The 20,584-nt window shown below is 34.9% G+C and overlaps 1 protein-coding gene across 1 annotated transcript in view; it reads left to right on the top strand.

Moving 5' to 3' along the window:
• The window catches only part of MYCBP2 (MYC binding protein 2), a 213,475-nt gene that overhangs the window by 43,913 nt on the left and 148,978 nt on the right, over positions 1-20,584 (top strand). The window contains exons 8-17 of the mRNA XM_086620176.1: positions 1,246-1,342; positions 5,634-5,707; positions 6,888-7,026; positions 7,820-7,896; positions 9,476-9,680; positions 12,352-12,516; positions 13,239-13,397; positions 14,141-14,345; positions 15,063-15,208; positions 17,286-17,387. Of these exons, the coding sequence (XP_086476302.1) occupies positions 1,246-1,342; positions 5,634-5,707; positions 6,888-7,026; positions 7,820-7,896; positions 9,476-9,680; positions 12,352-12,516; positions 13,239-13,397; positions 14,141-14,345; positions 15,063-15,208; positions 17,286-17,387 (1,369 nt within the window). The remainder of the gene's footprint in view (positions 1-1,245; positions 1,343-5,633; positions 5,708-6,887; positions 7,027-7,819; positions 7,897-9,475; positions 9,681-12,351; positions 12,517-13,238; positions 13,398-14,140; positions 14,346-15,062; positions 15,209-17,285; positions 17,388-20,584) is intronic.

Here is a 20,584-nt window from a genome sequence, read left to right on the forward strand (position 1 = left end):
ATCATTATTAGTCGTTATTCGTATTGGCCTCTGCCACCCTCTTGTAGATGAATGTTACTTCGCTTGGCCTCAGTCACCTTGAATGAGTATGTTGATAAGTGCCTTTAGTCTTTTTCCCTTCCTGTAATTGCTTTTATAGTAGAAGTACTTTCTAAGTGTAAATTCCCCAACTGTGTTTCTACTGTGCTTCCTCAAAATCTTTGAAGGATTCACAGGTGTTGTAGGATCAAAAAAGATACGAGAGTAAAGTTGCCATATTGGCTCTCAAGAATCTGTGTGGGCTTATGCAACCTATCTAGTTTAAGCTAAAGGAAAATTTATTTGACTGCATTTATTAAAAAGTGCACTCAAAGTTATAGATATAAACAAAAAACCTCAAGTGTGAGTTTCAGGTAGGCGAATCTTTTTACTAGTAAACCTTCTGAACTGGTGACTGAATCAAACCTTTAAAAAATACATAAGTATGAAAAGAGACAAGATGCTGTTTTGATATACCAAAGGAGACTTCTTGATGTGGGCTGCTGACCTGAATAGGTAATTTTGAGGATATGAAGGTGTTTTGTATGTGGATAAACAGAAAGAGGAAATCATTAGTCCTGAATATCTCCCTTCCCCTAGGCCTGGTTAGTAGCCAGGAGGTGAGCAGTATGAGAACTCATTGTATGCGACCTTGTGTCATGGCTGCTGTCACCAAAATCACCATGCATCTTGCAGGAATTTCTTTGAAGAGCTCAGAAATAATAAATACATGGAATCTTGTTGGTGTGGGTGTCAAAGTAGTGAATTAACATTTTCGAAGGATTACCTAGTTTGTAGTGCACATATTAATATTCATTAATGATCAGTCTTCTATATAAGGTGATATGTGTCTCCTTTCTGAAATTCCTGTGAATCTTTTGTTGATTTAGAAAGTGAGGACAGGAACATGGTTTTTGCTGTGGCTTTTAACTGTAATTGTATATACATACGAAGAAGAGAATTACTACATGTAGCTTGAAAAGCTGTATATGAGCATCAGCACAATGACTTACAGCACATAGAAAGCGTGGAGGAAGGAGGTCAAGTTTCTGGTTTTTACTGCAGAATTTGATTAGTGGAAAAAAGTTGATTACCAAAACGAAGCAAATTTGATGTAAAAAAGGTTTCCCAATTTTCAAAACAATACCTAAAATAATAACAAAACAATATTGTTTGATGTATTTAAGAATATTGTCATACCAATATATATATTCTTACTCTTACCAGGGTTATTTATTATATAGAGATGCGAATAATCACAGTATGACAGCCATAAGAATAAACCCTGAAACTTTGGAACAAGACGGTACGGTTGCTTTGCCAGGTACGAACCTCTAAATATGAGATGATGATTATTGTTTGCTGTTTACATGCTATGTATTTTCAGGTAATCAGAAAAGAAATTGAGAAAGATTTTGAGATCACAAAGAGACTGCTTTTTTATGACTTTGGTTTGCTGCATTAGACTAGCTGCAGTACTTCATTTGGAAGTCTCGCATCTTACTCCGACCACTGGAAGAATATTGCAACATTTAAGAATGTATGGTCATGTTAGTTTAAAGACTCCAAGAGCTTAAGTTCCTTCTTAAACGATTCTTATTTCTTCCTTGTTTGAACTTCGAGCGTTTGGCTCAGATATGATTTTGTTTCCAGTATCTCTTACATGTAGGTAGTTCTGAACTATGACCAAAACAATTTGACCATGCTTCTGATGTTTAAATGGGTGGTGGGGTTTTGTTTATTTGTTTTGGGAAATTTTTGTAAGGCGGTTTTTGTTCTTGTTTTCTCCCCCCCAGAGGAGCATCATAACTTGAGTCTTTGTTTAGAAAATGAGGATGTTCCTGGAATATGCTTTAAGGGCCTCCTGTTGAAACACATCTGTTCTTAGCCACTCCTGTAACAGCAGAAGGGCACAAGAATATCTTTCAATCAAACAACGACAGACTTATTCTATAGATCAGAAGAAAGATTTTGTGTTGCTGCTTCCTGACTTAAATAAGAAGGCGCTGACTAAAACCTCCAAAATATTGCCTAGGCTGTCTGTATTTCAAACACTAACAGTGATTTTTGAAAAAAACTATGAATGTGGAATATAGTCTATGCAACTTCCTGCAAGTCCTTAAAATGCGGATGTCTGTTTAAGCTGCTTGGTCTTTGTAGAGCTGTATGAGAAATTTGAGCAGGCGTTTCAAGGAATTGTCTTGTAGAATTGTTTATGTATTTTCTTCACCTCAAGGCAGCTTCTTCATCTAGTAGGATCCTTTGAGATACTTAATTATGTTACCATTGGTAAACAAATCAGCGCTCTTCATGCAAGTCTTGAGAGACACTTGAGCACATTTAAAGTCTGCACCTCTGAGCTGTTAGCTTTCTTTTGCAAATCCGGGTGACCAGTATGCCTTCAAAAATGTAATAACTTTTTCAGTGCAGAAGCAAATCTTATAACCGTGAGAATACCCATTCAGAAATCCCTCACACTCTTTCACACAGTTGCATTTTGTATGGTTTGTGATGTTGTCAAAGTGGATACTGAATGTTCTTCATAATTACTACCCTTTGTATTTCAGACCTTGAACTTTGCTGTTTCACTTTCTGTACTTCTACACATTTGTCTCAGTGTTATATTGTGAGCAGATACGGCCTTGTTCTTTTGGCTAGGACAGATTCAAAGGGGTCCACTTCTTATTTCTATTTCCCATTAGAAAGAAAGAAATGAAGGTGCAGGGGGAGGGTATGTGACCTATCCTGAAGAAATCTGAGCAGGTACATAACTCTAAAGAGTAGCTGCCCCACTATAATCTTAATAATGACTTGCAGCATGTTGTAGTTCTGAAAATTCACACCGGATAGAACTAGAGGGCAGCAACCTTGCTAACAGCTGAACACTGATATGGCTCCAACTATTTCCTCCTAGTTGGTATGGTATTCAGATATGGCTCTATCTGGAGTTAATCTCTTTCAAATGCCTGGGTTGGTGATAATGCATTTAAATGAGGTTTTCATATTTACTCTCACAGGGATGTATAGGAGATTAGGAGTTCATTAGGAGATGTGATTAGGAGTTGATCCTAGCTAGAAGTCGCGTAACCTTAGAAAACTTGATGAACTATGGGACATTATCTTTTCCTTTCTCAGATGGTAGGATCCACCAGCTTCTTGAAACCGTAAACTTCCATTTCCAAGGACAGTCTTTCCACTCTGATAGATGATCTAGCAAATCTGAAAATGTGTCTGGAACTACCAGACTGTGTGTCAGCGTTCTTGTATCTAATGCCTTTGCCAAGCTTTATACACTGGCTTTGAGCTGTGGATCTGTCTTCCCGGTCCAAATATCATAAAAGAATCCCCAAGTTCTATGAGACTTTCTAGGTGATTTGACCTGAGTTTACGGAGAAGTTTTTCTTGGCTGTTTCTTAAACATTAACGCTTACTACATACCTTAAAAAAAGGTTGCTGTGTTCAGCTGAAGAGTTTGAAGTTATATGGTATATGGTTTCATTGTTCATTGAAATTACACATGAATATCTTGGAGCTCAGGACTATTCACTTAGTCTGAAAAGTACTGCTAACTGAGGGTAGCCTAGACAACTCAAGAGTACTTATTAACAGGCACAGGATGGACTACATAAATACCAAAGGTAATGCTTGATCTTCTCTTGCAGCCTGTAATGAGACTGTGATTAACAGATATCTGTAGTTATATTCTTTAAGTAAAATGTAAGTCCTTTCTTTTGTAGTAATCTCCAGACAGAAACCTTGGATATCTTTGTCCCCAGAGTAATTTCCAAAGTCAGTCTGAATAAAACTACAGTTAATCATAAGAGCTCCTTGCTAGCCATGACACACTACTATCCTACTTTTTGCAGATATTCCATTTGCCTTCCATTTTCCACTCTTCCCATCAATTTGATATTTAATGCTGGGCCCAGATGTTTTGTAATCAAGTGCTAATTTTTAGGAAGTCTTCTGAAGGACATACGTTAAAATAAACCCCAAAACATCCCTGTTCCAGATTTACTCTATGAGCACACCTACCAAACACAAATAATCCTCAAAAATGTTTACTAGGAGTCTCACCTCCTCATGAAATGACTCAAGAAATAGGCCAAACAGTGTAATATGAACCCACTGGTGGTCAGAATATTTTATTTCCTTGGCTGTTGTGCTATGTGAGCATGTGATTTTCAGGCATTCCAGGGATCTTAATACTTACCAACTTCCTCTAACCTTTCAGAATTGTCATTTAGATTAGTTTTGGAACTTCTCTTCAAGTTGTTGGCAACTCTTTTGTTTTATCATTAATATCACTTCGCAGCGTAGAGAATTAGTAATGTGAACGAACTTTGGTCATTAAATATGAGATTATTTTTGAGAGCGCCATATTTCAAACTTCAGTGCATCTGCCATTCTCCATCCTGCTTGCCACTTACCCTCTTTGTGATTCGTACCTTTGTGTGCTCTAAGGGGGAGGTTGTCTCCTGTAGATCTGTTACTTCAGGATGTGAGAATTAGAGAAGGCCACCTAATGCATATTCCATTCCTGGTAAGATACTGTATTGAACTGGGCAGTGCAGCAGGAAAAAATAAATATTTTAATGAGTTTGTGAATACTGTGGGCTTTTTCCAGCTGTATTATTTTTAATAGAACACTCTAGCTAGCTAGTAAAAAATAGCAAACTTTTGCTGGTTATGCCAGAAAGATATGATGTGTGCTTCATTTAGCATGAAATTTGTTAGATAAAATGACTGAAACTGGGTCTTTGGTTGGGTTATGAAGCAGCTATGTAGAGTGTAAAGTAGCTGTCCTGTAGTATTTTTGGAAGAGTTCTCTTTCCTGCATGTAATCAGTGAAACAAGCGCCTTACAAGCCCTATAATATCAACCTCTTTGTTAGTAACACCATCAGCAGAGCAAGAAGGGTGGAAGAGAAGGTGTAGGGACATACTTTTAAAGTTGTAGAGAAAGTGATCTTTTTCTGTTTTCCCTCATATGGGCAGAATTATTTCCCTGCCATTTTTTCCTGGAAATAGCTGACCTGTTTTCAATAAATGTGTGATACATTCAAGTATATGCTTCATAGTTTTCTGAAAAAGCTAAATTTTCAGTTAATAGTTTGGCAAATATATAAAAAAAATTAATAAAAAATGGAAAAAGGAGATGAATAATGAAAGTTCGATTGTTTCACTTATTTCTGTAGGTTTTATATGCTACGCTGAGAAAACTTTAAAGACAATGACCTTTATTTATAAAAGAAAAAAACAGAAAGACTAACACTCCCAGAAAATCAGATTTAGTTATGTTACAGTAGTTTAGAATACCCCTCACAGGTGAATACTAAATGCTTTTGCAGTTGTGTAAGGGATTAGCCCAATATTTTTCATACAATGGAAAGTGCTTTAATAACTCTCAAAGGGACAGAAGAGTATTACATGCTTTCGGTAAGAGAGGAGATCCAAGCATAAAATAACGTGTTATCAGAACAGTATGATCTCTCTTTAGACAAACTAGAACGCTCGTAGTCTGATTGTCGTGAGAATGAATTCGACAGAAGCAGAGAACAGTGTGTGTGTGTGTTGATAGAAACTGATGCAGTGCACTTCATCTTTCTCTCACAGATTGTCATACTGAAGGGCAGAATATCCTCTTCACTGATGGAGAATATATTAATCAAATAGCAGCATCTAGAGATGTAAGTGTTACATAGGATGGGTAAACTCTTTTTCTCTGAACTGAATTGTTTTATTTTACAATACATAAAGCTTCCTTTTTGCTTAATGTTTGGCTTTTTTCTTTGCTAACACAGCTAAGGAAGAAATCCATGTAACTAGAGGTAATGAGAAACTGCTGTAATTGTGCATAAAGGAGCAGTATTTTGGTATTTATCCACACAATTTTGATTTGTGATGATTTTTCAGATTTTTTTGATTTTTTTTCAGATGAGTTTTAAGAAAATTATGCTTTCTGAGGGAAAAGATCTTATACATGGAATAATGGCTTTTTAACGTGTTATTCTACAGGGCCTTTGTGGGATAAGCTTCTTAGAGTTTAATTGCAATTTTATTCTCATTTAATTTCCCATAATTGCTTTGATACTTGTTGGAGAATTTCAGCCAGATTTAATAGAAGAGGTACGAAAGATACTATATTCCAATAGATTTTTATGTGAAAATTGCCTATTGTCAAAAGCTGTGGAAACACAAATAAGTACTTTTTCTAAGGGCAAAACAGTTCTAGCTGTTCTGTGTTTTGTTCAGCAAACAGTTATTCCATTCTTAGTTCTGAACTACTCACTGTTTTTTTGACAGTGAGAAAATTGTAAAACAGGGATGGGGCAGGGGTGGGGTGAGACAGGCTTGGCAAGAGATGTCAGGCGTGCAACTACAAGAAAACCAGGATTAATCCATTTCCCTGCTAATGGAACAACCTTTCTTTTAACATGACCAGTTGATACTTCATCTGCACTTAGAGTCCTGTTTTAGCTACTCTTTAAAGCAATCACTCTGAAATTGTATGCAGAATTTTGGGTTCTGAGTCTGGAGAAGTTGAGGGCTTAAAAGATAGATGTAAATAGTTCTAAAAGCAATACTTCTGTAGTGAGATTCAGAGTTAATTGCTTCTGTAGCAATTCACTATTTTCATAGTGTTCATAGTGTTTTCATAGAATTCAGTTTATGTTTAAGGTCTGTCAGATGCTTATCAGCTCATCCTGTTTGGCACTTCTTTTCTCCTATAATAAACATTACTTTATCAAAGTGTCCTCTGATAATTTAATCTGAAATAGTATTTTACTAATGCACTTAGGCCATGAAAAGTAAATTAATGCATTTATCATACAGTATAAAGTAGATTTATTTTTTTTTTTATTGCAGGATGGCTTTGTAGTGCGAATATTTGCAACAAGTACTGAGCCAGTACTGCAACAAGAACTGCAGCTTAAGCTTGCAAGAAAATGCTTACATGCTTGTGGCATCTCATTGTTTGATCTGGAGAAAGACTTGCACATTATCAGTAAGTCTTTGAAGGTTAATAACAAGTGTAGTAATTCAAATAATAAAACTGAAACACTACCCTTCCCTTTTTTTGCCTTTATTATATGCAAGAAGATAGAGCTTCATTATAAACATGTGGTGAAGTACAAGAGTTTTGAAACCACTTAAGCATTATTTGACTCGTAGTAATTGATACTCTCATTTTGAACCACTTTTCTATCTATAGCACTACCCATGGTTTCCCAGTATTTTCCTGTAGTTGTATAATAAATATATAATTGTTTGAAGCTTGGACTTCATAACAGTGTTTGTATAAGACATAATTAAGCTGTACATCTTCTTGCTGTGGGTCAAAGTTAACAAAAGTTGAAAGGACGAGTGGCTGGATTAATGGAAAAGAAATGCATTGAAAAATACTAAATAAATTGAAACCACCTTTGCATCAGAATTTGAGATGCAAAATTGTTGGTGTCTACAAAGGTATTTTGGAGAAATATCACTTTGCCTTTGCTAAGGGTTTTTTTGCTCTGTTAGGTATTCACTTTTGGCACTATCGGAACAAATACACGTTTGGCTACGTGGACCTTTACTCTGACCAAGTGCAGTTGCTCTTAGGCTAGTGCTTTTTTCCTCTTTGAACAACTCTGCCAGGTCTAGCCAGTAAGCCTTCTTGTGGCGATAGAACTTTGTTTCACTCGTGACTTTTTTAGAACCTTTGTTATGACAAACTCTTCCTGGCAGAGTTAGGTCCATAAACTGGTCTGTGAACTGCCCGGTTAAACTGTCCGGCTAACGCAATCTTACTCGCCCAGGTACAGGGTTCGATGAGGAATCTGCAGTCCTTGGTGCTGGAAGAGAGTTTGCACTAATGAAAACTGCTAGTGGAAAGGTACTGAAAATACTCTGTAGTAAATAGCAAATTGAGTCAATGTATTTCTACATGTTTTTTAATTTAATGGTTATTTTCCACAATTCCTTTTTGCCTTTTAAGTATGTTAGAATGAATGTATATGACTGTATTTAAACGTATATTCAGAGCCCACTTTAAAGAGGAAAAAGGCAAATGGTTGTTCGAAAACATGAACAGATGGTGTTGGAATCTTTGAGAAACCTGAGGCTTGACTGTTTGGTTGAATCTATAGGAGTTTCTACAGTCAATCTTAGAGAAAGTGTGGGGCTTTGTTTTAGATTTGGGGGAGAGGGGAATTTTCTTCTGTCTACAAATGATATATTAGCACTTTTAAAAAATTTTTGACCTCATTTCCCATTAACAGTTTGGCCATAGTAGTTTATTTAAATCCCAGCCTGATTTTTCTGATTCTTCAGAGAATTATTGACTTCCCCTATGCAAAGTGTTCAATTAATTTTTTTAAAGCGTATTCTTAATTGTTCGATACATTGGTTCTGCTCAGTGGAGACTGTTTTTCAGAGACATTTGCATATTAATTGAAATTAAGAAATAATTTTGCTTAATGTCACTATGACTTTTTACTTTATTTACTGTGTTTCTATTTCAGTTTGGGAAACTAATGTTATTTTACTTGTACAAGTATACTTCTTTGTTTTCCAATGTTCAGAATTGTGTTTCTTTATGGGAATGAAGGTCTTGCTCTGCTTCTATCAAAACAGTGATACTGGTGAAAAGTTCATAAGTATGAACTTTTATTTTTTCCCTAATAAATTTTGCAAATGAATCTGATCAAGCAGAACTGGTCAGACATTAGAGGAGACAGATTATTTGATCTTCAGACTAACAAATGCCTCTTCAGTATAAAATTAACAGATTTCCTAGTTTTGATCTCTGAAGTTGTGTGTTTAGGTATGAAATACACTTCATAAGACAATGAAAAATGGCTTTAGGTGCCCACATAGGTTAACACACCCATTTTATAGTACTGTTGAGTAGCATGGTTCTAGAGGAAACTTTTTAGTCCATATTGGTAGTTTTGTGTTTGTTCATGTGAAATATTTTATTCTCTCTTACTGTTTATGTACTCAGTGGCCACTGTGCATTTACTGAAAAAAAGTTTTGAAAATGTGCTGAAGTATATTAAAAGTTGTAGTAATTTGGTGTTTTTTACTCTTTTTATTATTATAACACTGTCTTGTTTTTACACAGATCAGACATTTCTCTTAAGTGTTTTAAATGCTTGGTTTCCTCTGAGTAGTTTCTTCTGAACAGTTTTGCTGTGTGTTCAACTCATCTAGCCAAACAATTATATATGAAAACTGACTCTGTGGCACAGTAGAAAGCACGCTTCAAAACACGGAGAATCTATTCAGAATGTTTCCCCTTTTAAGTCAAAATTCATGAGTTTAGGACAGAGATAGTGAAAATGGTGTAAACAGTAGCAGGAAAGGTTCTGTATGGTTTGAAATGACAGGATTTTAAAACAATGCAAGTTCAAAAATTATGCAAGTTTAAAGTGCTGTGGCATAACTGAAAACGATAAACTATTTTCTCCTAGGTTTATTACACTGGCAAATATCAGAGCCTGGGAATCAAACAAGGTGGTCCTTCAGCGGGAAAATGGGTTGAACTCCCGATCACAAAATCTCCAAAGATTATTCAGTTCTCTGTTGGACATGATGGCTCACATGCCTTACTTGTTGCTGAGGATGGAAGCATATTCTTCACAGGTTCTGCTAGTAAAGGAGAGGATGGCGAATCAAGTACGTATTAGCTTGCTTGATCAGTGGTTGATAAAAGCCTGTTAACTAGGCTATTACTTTATAATTTGAAAGGAAGCATTTTAAACGTTTTCCAAGAACATGTAAGCATGCTATTGGGTTTGAATTTTATGCTAGCCACAGGTCCTGACAACCAGTGCAGCTGTCTTTCCATCTGTAGATTTTGATCTCAGTTTTAACAGAGTTTGGATTGTGTGGTAGCAGTGTTATTTTAGAGTTATCCTCAGAAATGACAGTCGTAAGTTTGATGAAGAGGCCATGCCATCTGCCTGGGACTTTGTCGGAAAAACTGAAGAGCCAAACTTTTTCCTCTTCAATGTTGTTTTAGACAACTTTGGAAACGGGTGTTTTGGCAGCTAATGCCTCTCTGTAATGGAGAGGTACATTGCTTAGAAATTATAGAAGCACCGTCTTCTGTACTTGATCAAGCAGAACTCTTTAGACATTAGAGAAGACAGATTAATTTGATGTTCAGACTAACAAATGCCTCTTCAATATAAAATTAACAAATTTCCTAGTTTTCATATCTAGGTTTGTTTAGGTTGAAATATACTTTATAAGACAATGAAAGGTGGCTTCAGGTGCCCTAAAGCTGTGATATTAAATTAAACACTTTAGGAAACAGGCTGTTGTGTTAAATTGATGAAGAAAAAAAAAAAAAAAAAAAAGAAGTAAAAAAATGTGTTTTGATAAATACCTAGCTCTTGAGGATCTTAAAACAAAGCTGATATTTTTGAGTTGTCAGCCTCATGATGTGTACATTTTAATAGGATAATGTACTGTATATTTCATAGATAGCACTTTCATATAGTATTGATGCCTACCTCAAATTAATCTCTCAATAATATTCTGTTTTAATAATGTAGCTTGATGTTACCATTAAAATTAGTATATTTTTCACAAAGTAATTTTGTGGAAAAGTTCAGTCTGCTAGCCATAGAATTTAAACCCGGATTCGATAAGACTGAAGTTTCTGTGTCTTAGTGCATTCAGTTAGAAATACGATAAATAATGCTCAAATGTTGCTATAAAATTCAAGTCTTTAGGTAGTAGTAGACGGTTAGAATTTAAAAATGGATTTAAAATAGAATTTAAAAATAGATTTTAAATCTTGATAAACAGCAATGGTAAAGTCTAGTTTTGTCTCAATCAAGTCTGTAGGAGTTTTACCTTTCAAGAAAGATTTTAACAAATACCCAGTGGGCTGCATATGTGAGATGTGGCATAGCTCATGCAGAAACAAAGCATGTTTAACTTATTGTTCCAGTGAAAGATTAACTACACTGACAGTATTCTCCAAGAATATGTGGGTTTTCCCATGTAATATAACTAAAATATAGGCAAAAACATATTTTAAGGTTTGATAATGCATCTAGAGTGGATTCTTCAATGTGCTCAGGGAAGAGAAAGTTAATAGTAAAACTCCTGTGTAAAAGTCTTTGGATAAAAAAATCTTGGTATGTGCTATAGTAACTTTGTAGAGTCTTCTTAAATGCAAATCTGCGGAACACTGTGTGGGACAAAATCATACTACTTTCTCCAGTAAATGTAGAGTAAATTCAAAAGATTCAAACAAAAATATTTCAGGAAATACATTTGAAAGCAAAATTTCGCAGGAAGTTATACAAAATACAATTTAACTGATTGTTTTTGTTGTATATTTAATTAATCTATAATTTCAGATGAAACAAAAGTGTAGCACTTCGAAGTAAATTACTGTCACTGCTTTTGTTTGAACTAGCAAAATGTGGGTGAGAACATTTAGTGCTTACTAGATCTTCTTACTGAAGAATCTGCTCAAGGACCTGCTCAAGGTCTTTCTGAGTTGTTTTAAAAGTTTGACTCTCTCCTGACTCATCTGATTCCCTTTGTCACTCTCTAATTTGGCTCAGAGTGAATGTGCACAAGTTAGAATTCTTCTTCCCTGATTTCTTTTAAACCTGAGCAGAGAGACCGTGTTTCTGTCAGCAGAGTGTGCATGTGTTCTTGGTAGAAAGTTGGTAATTTTCTGACTTGGGTGAAAATTCACAGGCAGTAATAGTAGCTGTTAGTTGTTTTATCCAGTCTTTAGCTATGGTGTTACTGTTTTGTCTGAAGCCAAATTGCAAACAATGATTTTGGGGTGGGTTTTTTTTTTTTAGTACAGGGGGGGTTTTCTTAGTACTTTTTCTTCCTTTTTTCTGCTTGTGGGAATTTGTTGTGACTCAGAAGTTTTCTAAACATGGCTTTAATAAATAGAGAATTTAATATTTTTCTTTTACAAAAATGAACTTGTGTAACATTTCTCTGAACTTGTTTTTCATATATTGTCATCTATATTGCCTCAGATGGCAATGGGGACTTTTTTTACTATGCACTGTTTTGTAAAGTTCATTAAGTTAGTTCAGTGTATATATATAAATGAAAAACTTCAAGAATCATTACTGAAAAATACCTATCTAATCATGACTTTACTTACCATTGAATTTTTTGAGAGAAACCACTGTAATCCAATAAAAATTAGACCTGGAGATCATACAGATGGATTGTTTTTTTTTTTTTTTTTTTTTTCGGAAGTAGTCTGAAAACTAACCCCTAATAATAAAACAAATGTTATTGTGCCTTTGAAGGTTAGAATCACTTGGTATTTATTTATTTAATTATTTATTTGAAGCTAAAAGCAGACGGCAGTCAAAACCATATAAGCCTAAAAAAATTATTAAAATGGAAGGAAAGATCGTCATATCTACAGCGTGCAATAACGGAAGCAGTTCTGTAATTTCAAAAGATGGAGAACTCTACATGTTTGGAAAAGATGCCATTTACTCTGATAGTACAAGTAAGTTAATATTTGTCTTTTAAGTGATTTCTCAACTACAGTAATTGAAATTTAGTCTGAAGGTTTTTGACCTGTGGAAATGATGTGTGTGTTTCTTAAACTCCTAGTAGATTTCTGAATTTCTTGTGATTCCTTGATTTCTTGTGATTCAGTCAAATAAGACTGAGGGATAGGAAGAGAAGACAATTTCCTTAAGTTCTGTAAAAATAAACGTTAGCAACGGTAACAAATACCCAAATGAATGTTTCCACTATGGGAAAAAAATAAAATAATTTGTTGTACTAATGTGACACTAGAAGGCCACGCAGGGAAGAGTCGTAGAAGTGAGACATGTTTTGTTATGAGGAAGGCTGCAGGAAACCAAGCCTTCTGAGTTTCTCTGCTCATAAGACAGCCTGTTTTGAATTTGCAGGTGAACCAGTACCTCTTGATTTGAATAAAATTAAGTTAAAGAAATAAACTCCAACAGCATTATGACTCATTCGGAATTGTTTTTCAGAACAAGTGATGATTTGTAGTAGGGTTTGGTTTGGTTTTGGCTTTCCTTTCTTTGCAGGACAAATGACCTAGGCCTAATTCTCCTTTTACTACTTATTCTAGCTGTTGTTCTCCCTGCTGTTAATTTAAAAATTGTCAGTATCCACTAGCAATTTTGTTACATTGCTGAAGCTTCCTTCTCAGGTAGAAAGTGCAATTTACCACTCAACTTTTTTGTCTTACAGGTTTAGTAACAGATTTGAAAGGCCATTTTGTGACTCAAGTAGCTATGGGCAAAGCTCACACCTGTGTGTTAATGAAGAATGGAGAAGTTTGGACATTTGGCGTAAATAATAAAGGACAGTGTGGACGAGACACAGGCTCCATGAGCCAAGGAGGAAAAGGTGAGGGATCTACACTTTTTGTTTTGTGTGCTGGAAAATATCAGAAGTGAAAACGTATAGCTAAACGTTTTATTATAATTCCAATACTAAAGCTTAAGTACATGTAGCGTGCTTAAAAAAACCAGGTATGGATGTTTTCACTTCAGCTGTCAGGTGTTTGGTGTTCTGTACATGCTAATTAACTTAGGTTAAAAAAATAATAATGATCTCAATCACATTTTTTTTTGTCAGAGAAAAAGCTTTTCTTTAAAGCAAATGAATAAAATCAAACCTCATTACTTCCTGTCTTACTATGTGCCATTGTCCTAGTAAGAAAATTTTTTCTACCTTTCCTTGTTTGCATTCAGTCTTGAGGCTGTTGTTTGCCTAAACAGGACATGAATGCCAGTCTACATCTTTCTCCACACAACTAAGTATTTCTGTTACTCCTAAATATAGGTATGAAAGATCAGACCTATTCACCTTTGCAGGATAGGAATGTTTTATGCATGACAAGTAAATGACCTATTAATTGTATACTGAATATAAATGTTTGATTTCCTTTTTAGTTGTGAAATCTAGATATATATCCCAGCCTATGCTCAGAGAGGTTTCAAAGGTGTCATTGTGCTGGCTGAGCATGCAAATCAGGCATGCCTAATCATTGCTTTTAAAATCTGATCTGCGGGTATTCTTGGGACCTTCCTCAGTAGTCACTGTTGGCCTCAGAAAACAGCTATTTTTTGTTTCAATATCTTCATTAGGTTTTGGAGTTGAGAACATGGCAACAGCAATGGATGAAGACTTGGAAGAGGAGCTGGATGAAAAAGATGAGAAGTCTATGATGTGTCCTCCAGGCATGCATAAATGGAAGCTGGAGCAGTGTATGGTGTGCACTGTGTGTGGAGATTGCACAGGCTATGGAGCTAGCTGCGTTAGTAGTGGGCGTCCTGACAGAGTACCTGGAGGGTAAGCAAACATATGGAAATGCACTTGCTATAGTGCCGTGAATGACTAAAGTATATGTGGAATGTAAACTGAGTTGATGTGTTCTTAAACTTCAATCTAAGATAACATTATATCTGAAAAGAGTCTGTGCTTTTAAAATCAGAAGTAAGTTAAAATTTTTGTAAAGAGCTGTGATGGTTGCAGGTGATTTACTTTTAAATGCATTTTTTTTACATTTCTTTAGCATGTAGTTCTTCACTAGAAGCTGTTGAATACGCACACTAATATAATCTGTCTCTTTACAGAGCTGCTGGCTTTGGGATAACCCTTCTTTTTTTTTTCCTACAACAGAAGTATTTTATCTTTTTATTCCAGTTGCTTTTATCTGTTACTTCAGGGTTGAACTACATAAATGACCATGGCTTTACATATCATCCTTGCTATTTCTCCAACTTTGCATGCACTCATTGTTTCCTTGTTCATGTTTTCATGTGGTGTATGTTTTAATTAAATGAAGAAAAGTTAATGCTGAGATGTTAAATCAGATATGTATGGTTAGTGTATGCTCTCTGGCACAGTGGAACAGCAGCTAGGATTGAAACTAGCTATACTTTCTCCTTATCTCAGGAAAAATTAAATGTCCACAGATAAAACAAACTAATAATGTGTGTTTTAATTGCCAAGGCATCAGTAATGCATGAAAATAAGATAGTGATAAAGCAACTGTGTTTGTTGCAGAATCTGTGGCTGTGGCTCAGGTGAGTCGGGCTGCGCTGTATGTGGCTGCTGCAAGGCGTGTGCTAGAGAACTGGATGGCCAGGAAGCAAGGCAAAGAGGAATCCTTGATGCTGTAAAAGAGATGATACCTTTAGATCTCTTGCTGGGTAAGTAATGTGAATTTAGCAAGATGATTTTTAATTTTCTTTCTTACTGCACTTTTTTTTTTTCTTCATTGCATCTGTTTACACTCTTTAAACTCAATCCCGCTGCTGACTTTTGAAACTTGAATTGGAATAACAAGTTAGTTTGGAAATAAATTTGTTTGTTCTTTTCAGTTAATATTTCAGTTAGTATTTTGATTCTTCTGTGTTATGAAAAAATTTTGTACCTTAAATAATGTAATTATTTCTTTCCAATCAAATTACTGAACTTTTAGACTTACAGGACAATTTTAGTCTAATATTGTTAAAATAGATAAAATGTTGTTTATCAGGCAGATTTTTTTTTTTGGTGATACAGCAAAGTGGGATCATTCTGGTAAGTGAAATATTTTACTATGAACGTATGTGCCATTTTGACCTGTGCAGTTATGATACTAATGCTGATACTACAAAGTTGTTCTTGTCCTTTTTTGATAGCCTGAAAATTTTTCTGTAATGTCTTTATCAGGATTTTTTTGCAGTCACATAAAAGATAGGGAATATTATTTCTTCAAGACTTTTTTTTTTTCTCTTAGTAATTTTCAGAGAGAAAGAGCTGCCAGGAATATGGAAATTCCTTTAAAAAAAACCCAAACACCTCCCAGCCCACTCTCCCTACTCGAAAACACCCACCTTAGGGAAAAAAATACCAACTGGTATGATAATTGGAAAATGCAGTTTGGGCTCTTGCCTTGTAAGATCTGTTATCACAGCATTTTTAATATTGTATTCTCGTACTCAACAACTGGGCAATTACAGGCTTTTGGAGATCTGACTTTCCTTCCTTAGTTTTTTTGTATATTTAGATTTACATAGAGCTCTTAATCCTGCATGGTTGTATGGATATATTATCTGGTATAGAAAAGGACCATAAAATAATCAGATGCATGACTTAAAATATTTATACATATCACCAATTTATCTAAGGGAGGAGGGAATAGTAATAATAGAAAATTAGATGCTATACTTTGAGTGTGTGTTTTTTTTTTTTTCCCCCCCAAGCAAAAGTTAAATAGAAACAAAAAAGTGGTTCTCCTGGTAAGTTAGCACTAAGGATCCCAAATGACATTACTGTGCAGTCCCGATACTTCCATACAGATATTTCTAAATGTAATTTGCTTGTGTATGGCTAGCACAGAAGTAGGTTTATACTGATGGTGAATGTGGCAATGACAGCTCTGCTTCACAGCTCTAGTCTGATGCATGACCAAGGAGGAGTTACATTTTTTGTGCTAACCTCCACTTTGCTAACTCCTCTCCTAGCAGGATAGAAAACAGCTCTTGGTCCTGTGCTGGGCCTGGCATAGTTTGAGGTGAGGGCGTTGACCACATTTGTCTAGAGGAAAGCGACAGTGCTTCCAGGTGGAGTTTTTGTTTGATAGCAGGAGCAAGATATGTATTTTTAGATTGTTGCGATTTGCTGAAAAAACATTGGAAAAAGGTAGTGCTTATAGTAGTTTTATTGTTGCATTCATTGAAATCATGTATTCTGGTTTAAAAAGTGCTTATCAATTTTTTTCAAATTCCTATTAAATTAGATAGTTTGTTAAATAAGTGAGATTTACATTCAGATGTATACATGCATTAAAATAATTGCATACTTCTTAGTACACGCAGAGCGTATAGAGGTAAGGAAAGCACTCTTGAACTAAAAAATATCTATTTAAAACTTTTTAAAAAATGTAGGCAATTTTATGTGTTTTCGTAATAATCCTTTGAAATTTTTTGGGGAAAAATTGAGACATGACAACACATAACTAAGTATAAATATGTATATGCCTAATAGAAAGAAAATACTAAATACTATTCAATGATATTAGAATTGTGGCAGATTCTTGAAAATGCAGAAATTCAGAGATAAGGCCTAAAACTCTTCTCTAAATTTGCTCAACTCCTTTCTATATATTGTGTCAGAGCCATGTAAAGAGGAGGTAGTAAGTACGCTTCAGTTTTCATTTAGTTAAATTCCCCTATGATTTATTAACATCATAAAAAACTTTTCAGTATAGTTTTACACATTTTATTTTCTTAACCTATGTAGCTGTCCCTGTTCCTGGAGTTAATATTGAAGAACACCTTCAGTTACGACAAGAAGAGAAGCGGCAACGTGTAAATAGGAGACATAGGTTGGAAGAAGGAAGGGGTAAGTGACTTCCTTATTGATGAGAGAGAGGCTTGAGTAATTTAAGCAAATGTCTTAGTCTCTTTTCTAAGAATGGAAGTCAATTAATTTTGCTCCAGTGAGCCAATACAGTAACCAAACAAAAATTGGAACCTAAATAGCTAGCTTATGTTATTCAGCATGCTTTTGAAAAATTGTGAAAAATCTGTATAATGAAGTCTGTTCATAAGAATCAGAATTTTAATGGTGAAGAGTAGTATTTTCTGTCACTTTCATGTAGTCAATTTTCATTTTTTTCTGTTTCCTAGTTGAATTATGCTTTTAAAAAATGTAGATGCTAAAAAACATTTTTATATGAAGAGTTGAAATGATTGCAAGTCTGTCCAGTGCTAGTCACATATCTAATATGAATTATTTAATTATTATTATAAATTATTGAATTTTTGTTGTACAATAGTAAGCAGAATGTCTTTTTTTATAAAATGAACTGTTCTATATTTGAATAGTATGAAAAAACTGAGACACTGAATTAAAAAAACAAAACAAAACACCGCATTGTTAAATTTTCTTGCCTTATGTATTATCTAACTCAGGAATTATTGTTGATTTTCCACACAAACAATGTGTACCTTAACAGCTTTTCAGTACTTTTCCTGTTTTAAAATACCTCAGTGTCTTAATCTGGTAAATAATTAAAGTTAAGAGATTTAGACTGATATATATCATAATATTTTAGTGAAGCATGATGATATGGTTGGTAAGATTATCGTGTGTTCGGAAGAGGAACAACTTTATTGGAATGTTATGTAAATACCAATTTGATTCTCCTTTTAGGAATTAGATACTGGTTTTACTCAGATACAAAACGTGCATTGTGCTCAAGTTTAGTTCCTAGACTCTGTGCCAGTGAACCTTGTGGGGGAAATTGTGGCTTCATTTCACTTGTATGTAAGAAATTACTGGTATTACCACAAGTAAGGAGCAACAAGGAAGAGAAAGCTTATAGCTTCCTGTATATGTAGAAAAGGATGGAATGTTTATTTCTGTTTGAATATTTGTGGTTAATTTTAGCTGTGAGGTGGAGAGAAGCCTTTTTTCTTGCTTTGTCTAGGTCATGTTGGAACTGCATTAGATACTGCTGGCAAATACTAGGTACAGCTAACAATCATTCTTTTCTTAAATGTTCATTGAATGCCCAGATACTATTGAAAGCTGCTGCTGTTCAGCCCAGAAAGGTAATGATGACAGAGCTGGGAGGTAAATTTCAGTTCAGGGAAAGGAGAGAGAGAAAGGAAAAAAAAAAAAAACCCACACACAAAAAGCAACCAAACAAACAAAAAAAACCACACACACAAAACCAACAGAGAAACATTTCAGTTTGCTTCCATTTCTGTGGTCAGAAGTAGAACTAGAAGAGCTTATCCCTTTTGCATGCCATCTGTCTTGTAAAAAAAAAAAAAAAAAAAAGTTTTGCATCTAACAGTCTCAGATGATCAATATCAGGAATGTATTGTTATTGTTGGCTTGATAGGTGTATAGAAACTGTAGCTAAAAAGATATTTCTGGTCACCTTGTTACGTACATCGATATTATATTCTGTATCAAAAGAACATTGAAATTCCAAAGCTATGTGGCTACTGGAGGTAGTGGATATGACTAGTTGAAAGGATTGGAGACTGGTCTCCTGTTTCGGTTCAGAATGACTTATATGGTAAAGCTGGGAATAGTGTTGCACAAATACTTAGAGATCTTGATTTACGTAATCAGGTATGAAAATTTGATTTGATAATCAGTGATGATTTACATAATCAGGTGAAAAAGTTGGAGTTCTGTTGCTGCTTTGTCCAGATGTTACTGTTTTCCATGAGCTGGTGGAAAGAATAGCACCATTCTTGAGAACTCTTATGATACTGCTTTTTTCACAAGAGACCAAGAACACTTAAATAATATACTAGATTTTCATTTTGCTGTGCAAAAGGTTTTGCAACCTGAAAAAACTTAGGTATGCTAATGTTAAAAAGAAATGGCAGACTACTTAGTTTCCCCAAAAGTTCTAATATTTGTGCATATGTAACTGAACAAATCCTTGCTAATGAAATAGCTGTTTAGACATCCAATGAAAGGTTTCAACCTTTCACTTCTCTGAAAATGTTGCTTAGTCAGTTAAAAGCCAGATTAGCCCTGTTAGGGTCTTTCCTTCAGGCCCACAGTGCTTTGTTGATCAGGACTATGATTTCTAGGTTGTAGCATATTAACGTGTGACTCTTGTTCTTTTGTGCCAGATCAGAGAGAAATAAAGCATGGGTAGTTTTTGATAGTCAAGAATAGGGTCTATCATGGAATGTTGCTGATGACTCTTTAATTACTATTGGTGACCTTTATTCAATACAAACATTTTCAGTAAATCTTGAATGTCTTATAAACAAGAGAATTATGAAAGCTTTTTAAGTAAATATAGGAATACTTCATTCTCAAAACAAGCAAGCAAACAAAACAAACAAAAAGATCACAAAGAAACCTCTCACCCAATCGCCCACTGAATCTGTTGAAATAGGAGTAAAGCTCAGGACAGAGCTGAGAGACCACAAGTGCTGGAAGTGTACTGATTTCCATGCTGCACGTTTTTAAGTGGTCTAATTGTTTGTGCTTCTCTCCAAATTTAGTCCTGTTACAGTGACCTCTGATTTTAAATGTATGCTCCAGTGGTCCACTTGAATTAAAGGAGAAAGAGATGGTCATGTCTACAGGTATGACAATCATTTCACTCCTTCATGAGGTCAGTTGTGGTCTCTTGTGTGGAAGATGAGTATGCTCATCTTTATTTGCATTTTTCTGCAAATATAAAGTATGAATTTCAATATTCTGGGAAGTAGTAGATGTCATTAATAGTTGCGATATCAATGGCCTAATTAAATGTTACTATCTTTTCAATCAAGAACAGTTAACTCCACTCTCAAATATAGTCCAAGTCAAAGTGGCCTGCTACTGTTGTAAAGGATCTGTACATATGCTGTTCAGCAGCATGGAAAAATGTTTCAGTTTGGGATAATCTATTATTTTGAAAAAACCCTAAGAGTTTATTAATTTTGGTTATATTTTTTCATTGTTTTCAGTGCAACAAGTACTTACAGTGTGTTCAGAGGACGAGTTTTGCTGCTTTTCTGTAACAGTGGTAGAGCTGCTTCACTCAGCTGTTTCTTTCTGCTTCTAGCTTAATG

Source organism: Tauraco erythrolophus, chromosome 1, assembly GCF_009769465.1.
Source record: "Tauraco erythrolophus isolate bTauEry1 chromosome 1, bTauEry1.pri, whole genome shotgun sequence".
NCBI classification, from domain to species: domain Eukaryota; kingdom Metazoa; phylum Chordata; class Aves; order Musophagiformes; family Musophagidae; genus Tauraco; species Tauraco erythrolophus.